The following is a 4,422-nucleotide window of genomic DNA, read 5'->3' as shown; positions in this document are numbered from 1 at the left end:
TTTCCACTTCACGCTCGTCGCCATCATGAGGTCGGCGCCAATTTCGGCTCAGGCGGTGACCGCTCTCGAGGTTGGTCTCGAGGTTCGATGGGTGGAGATGGCTCATAGGAGCGAGAGTAGAGATCGGTATAATGAGTGTGATTCTCGCTTTGTTGAGAGCGAGATAAAGGTCGGCTTTGGGACCAGGAGGTGAGATAGGCAAAGGGATGGTGAGGTCGAGAGTGAAAGCATGAACGCTGGTTTTGGTCATCGCGAGATCGGCACCTCTTGTGAGATTGGTATCTCTTACGAGGCCGCCCGTGGTGATGCTTTGATTTCTCGGAGGTCGCCTCTTCGTATGAGATCGGAATTTCTCATCTTGATGAGCGGCGTGATGGTTTGAGTTGGAGTGGATTCGATCGAGAGCGATTCAGATCAGGTCAGTAGATCTGATGCTTTTCGTATTGGACCTAGTCTCGGAGGTTGTAGAGCGGCCAGATCTGCTGAGATTGGCATTGTGACCGAGAGGAGAGATACGGTGAGAACGACGGTTTTAGAGTTTAACCGTGAGATCGGTAGTGGCGACGCGTGGCAATTTGGAGGTCGGCACCTTGGTCCCGAGGTCGTCCCTCGTGAGGTTAGCATTGGAGGTTAGGAGAATGACGACGATTTCGATAAGGAAGCACTGGTTTTGAGCGGGTTCGCGCTGCGTTGGCAAGCTCAGCAGTNGCGGAGCTCGGCGGCTCCCTGGTGAGAGCGCCCGGATCTTATGGGAATAACCTCAAAGTACGGCGTGACGATCTTGAGAAAGGACCTCGTCATATGCGCAATGCCGGACTCGAGGTAGGAGGTCGCGAGGTTGGTTCAAGCGGAAGAGAGGAGCTTGCTGATCGCCAATTTGAGATCGATTTTTCGGATATGGGTGGAGTGTGCTCTCAACTCTGGGATCAGCATTGTAGCGAGGTTGAACGATGTGACCGGATTCAGATTCGAGTGTGGTTCAGCGAATGAGGATGCGGGTCGGCGAGCTGGAATTGATGCGAACAGGAATTTGCGTGATGGGACTGAGATCGGCGAAGACGCAATCGAGGTCGGCGGGCAGCTCGGCCGAGAGTTTGCCGATTCTGATGATAGCGATGCCGACCTCATGATGGGAGGACGCAGCGAGGCACGACATGGGAGAGCAGCCGAGATCGGCGTTGGATGGCGGCGTGATCTCTTTGTTTCTGAGGGCGGCGCCATTGAGGAGGATAACATCAAGGTCGGCGAAGAGATGACCGAAGGCGTGTTTATTATGGAATTGAGAGAGACCGCAAACGAGAGAGGTCGACAAGACGGAGATGAGGTTGGTGGTCGGCCATGTAGTGCTCCGGGGGTCGGCTCGTTTTCTACCAGGTGGAGTGACCGAGAATCTGCCAATCTTGATCCGGCTAGCTTTGAGACCGATCGAGGGGATGTGGAGCTGAGCGTTGATGTCGAGTTTGGTTGTCGCGAACTTGGCGACACCTCTCATGAGGTCGGAACTTCTCACGGTGATGCTTTCGACGGTATCAATAGATATTTGGGAAGAGTGGAGATTTTGGTTTCACCATCGAGGGTTTGACCGACGATCGTGATTTTGACGACATTCTTGAGGTTGGTGAAAAGTGGTGGTAAGCTTTTTATGTTGTAGTGAGTGTGTCAAGTCGCTCGGTTGTTCGCCTGTCCTGGCTAACGAGTATGTCCATGATAGTCTCGTTATGGATCGTCGAGGTTGTTTCTGTGTCCAGCAAGCAAGGGAGCTGGGAGGGCGGCACCATCAGTGAAAACTAGAGCCACGGTTTGGAGATGTTGGGCATGTGTGGCAACAAGAGGTTCTGATGGCGTATCGGGCGCTGGTGTAGAGGTTGTGCTCGGCAGGGAGCCTTCGGTTGTGCTCGGCAGGGAGCTCGGCAGGGGGACAATTCGTGTTCTCGTTCGCCCCCATCGCTGCTCCGTTGCTTCGTTGAGGTCTTCGCTGGGGTTCGTCATGAGTCTTGAAACTTCGAGGAAGTGAGGACCGTCGGTCTTGATTCGTCAAAAGAAGCGCTCTACTCTCGCCCCACGGTGGGCGCCAATTGTTCGTACCGGGGATTGCACAACACTAAGTAAATAAAGATTTTTGGGGAAAGAGTGAAGCTGGTTCTTTTATTAACGATAAAATCATGAGGTCGTCACTAACAAGAATCAAGATTGAGCTCGTCAGTTCACAGGAGAACTAACAAGCCAATAATGACGAGCTTAGAAGCTAGAAGGAATTATACAGAAGACAATAACGGTTTTCACGCAAAGTATTGCTCTCTGTTTCTTGTCCTGGGGTGAGGATGGTGATCCTAATAAGTGATGCTTCCTTTTATAGGCGACTGTTGACCGAGGGTTTTCTAGGGTTTCCATCGTGAATTCCCGAAAGTGCCCCTTTACGAATTATTAATGACTTGCATCCAATTTCGTCGGGCCGAAATCTTAATTAGCTTGTTTTGTTGGGCCAAGTGGCATATTGGGAGTAGCCCATGTCCAACAATATACATGATTTATTGGTCTTATTTCAAAATATTTAAAACATGGATAAAATTACAATGGTGATATATTAGCCGCTTTTGTTTCTTATATTCTGTATGTCGTTGAATTTAGAAAGTAAAATAAGACTAGTGAATTTAGAAAGTTACTTGAGATCTTTGCTGGAAATGCATGTGGCTGATCTTGTGATCATGAAAAAATAAGATATTATACTACAAAGTTTTATGGTGAATCATTTGGACTTTATTGGGTTAGCTCATACGTTTTCATTAATACCTTTTGGGAAACATGACATAAGTCAATGATGTAATATTAAAGATATAATTTTTATGTCTATATCAGGAAATTTCTGCACCTCATATCAATTTATACATATCAATTTCAGGACCTCATATCATTGAGTCAAATTTAATATTGACAGGAGACTATGAGACTATGCATATGTTGAAGTAAAGCCGGCCAAATATAATTATTTTAATAAAAAGTGGATATCAATAATGGAAACTCAATGATTATAAAAAATCGTATTAATTAGCTATAAACTCTAGAGAAATGCGTAACAAACAGAAAGACGAAACACTATTTTACATGTAAACAAATTGAAAAAAAAAAAAAGAGTCTTAAAATTACAACAAATAATAAAAAGAAAAATCCACCCCACTCGAGTTTTATTTTTCTTTCTTGGAATTATATAATAAAACCATTAACGTCCAAGAAATCTGGAATATCAAACTTCATGAGATTACTACAATAGCTTTCCATCTCATCCTCAGTGCTGCAACTGCTACTGTTGATGTAACTCGAGTTTAACGTAGTCGGGCTCGTGCTCGAGGTTGGCGTGTTCAATAACGAATTAGCGAAGTTGAAGCTCTGATCCGAATAAGAAGGATCTAAGACAAACTTAGAACTTGAATAATCGTTGAACGATAGATTATTGCAATCTTGGACCGACGTATCCGAAGTTGAAGCTAAATTTTGTTCTCCAAAACCATTGAAGTGATGATCCATCTTGTCAAACTGATGAGCTTCATTGGGGAATGGCGGCAAGGAAGATTGGAGTTCTTGAGTAGTTGTGTTCTCGAAATATTGGTCGGTTTGGTATTGGTTTACTCCTGTTTGGTTAACATCTTGATGATACACCGTTTGGTTCCCTTGAGTTCTCAAGTCATGATCAACCACGAGGTTTTGGTTTTGATTTTGGTGTTGGTTGTGGTTGTGGTTTTGGTTTTGAGAGAAGAGAGAGGTCGCGAGCTTGAGTATCTCGGGGTTAACCAACGGATGTTGCTGCTGATGACGACGATGAGTATCCATCATGAGTCCTGACATGTTCATGTGATGTGATGAAGATGAATTGTATAGAGATGAAGCTAAGATGGATGAGATATCGAGGAGGTCGAGTCTCGGACTGTGAGTCACTGGATCGATCCCCATTCTAAGTAGCTTCTTTCTTATATGAGTGTTCCAAAAGTTCTTGATCTCGTTATCTGTTCTTCCAGGCAAACGTGCCGCAATTGCAGACCACCTATAGATAGTTAAACCAAACACGTAAGAATCTTGAACTAGTTCAAAGAACATGTTGTCGGAGGGGCAAAAAAAAAAAAAAAGACAAACTCACTTGTTTCCTAAGAAGCTATGAAGCTGAATAATGGTTTCTTCTTCCTCAAAAGAGAACCTTCCTCGCTTTATATCTGGTCGGAGATAATTAGTCCACCTCAACCGACAACTCTTGCCACACCTTTGTAAACCTGATGAAGAGATTCAAAAATAAATTAAAATTTGAAGAACTCATAGTTAAAACTTAAAAACATGATTAAAATGCAAAGAAAGAGACGAACCAGCATTTTTGGGGAGGGTTCTCCAGTTACCATATCCATGTTTCTGGATATAGTCAACAAGCTTCTGGTCTTC

General features: G+C 44.8%; 1 protein-coding gene across 1 annotated transcript in view; it reads right to left on the bottom strand.

Moving 5' to 3' along the window:
* LOC104731396 (myb-related protein 308-like) overlaps nucleotides 3,154–4,422 on the bottom strand; it is a 2,181-nt gene continuing 912 nt past the window's right edge. The window contains exons 2-3 of the mRNA XM_019233797.1: nucleotides 4,130–4,259; nucleotides 3,154–4,036 (exon numbers count right to left, since the gene is read on the bottom strand). Of these exons, the coding sequence (XP_019089342.1) occupies nucleotides 3,202–4,036; nucleotides 4,130–4,259 (965 nt within the window). The 3' untranslated portion in view covers nucleotides 3,154–3,201. The remainder of the gene's footprint in view (nucleotides 4,037–4,129; nucleotides 4,260–4,422) is intronic.

This window comes from Camelina sativa, chromosome 12 (assembly GCF_000633955.1).
Source record: "Camelina sativa cultivar DH55 chromosome 12, Cs, whole genome shotgun sequence".
NCBI classification, from domain to species: Eukaryota; Viridiplantae; Streptophyta; class Magnoliopsida; order Brassicales; family Brassicaceae; genus Camelina; species Camelina sativa.
The sequence above is the reverse complement of the archived record's forward strand: the minus strand, read 5'-3'. Positions and strand labels throughout refer to the sequence as shown.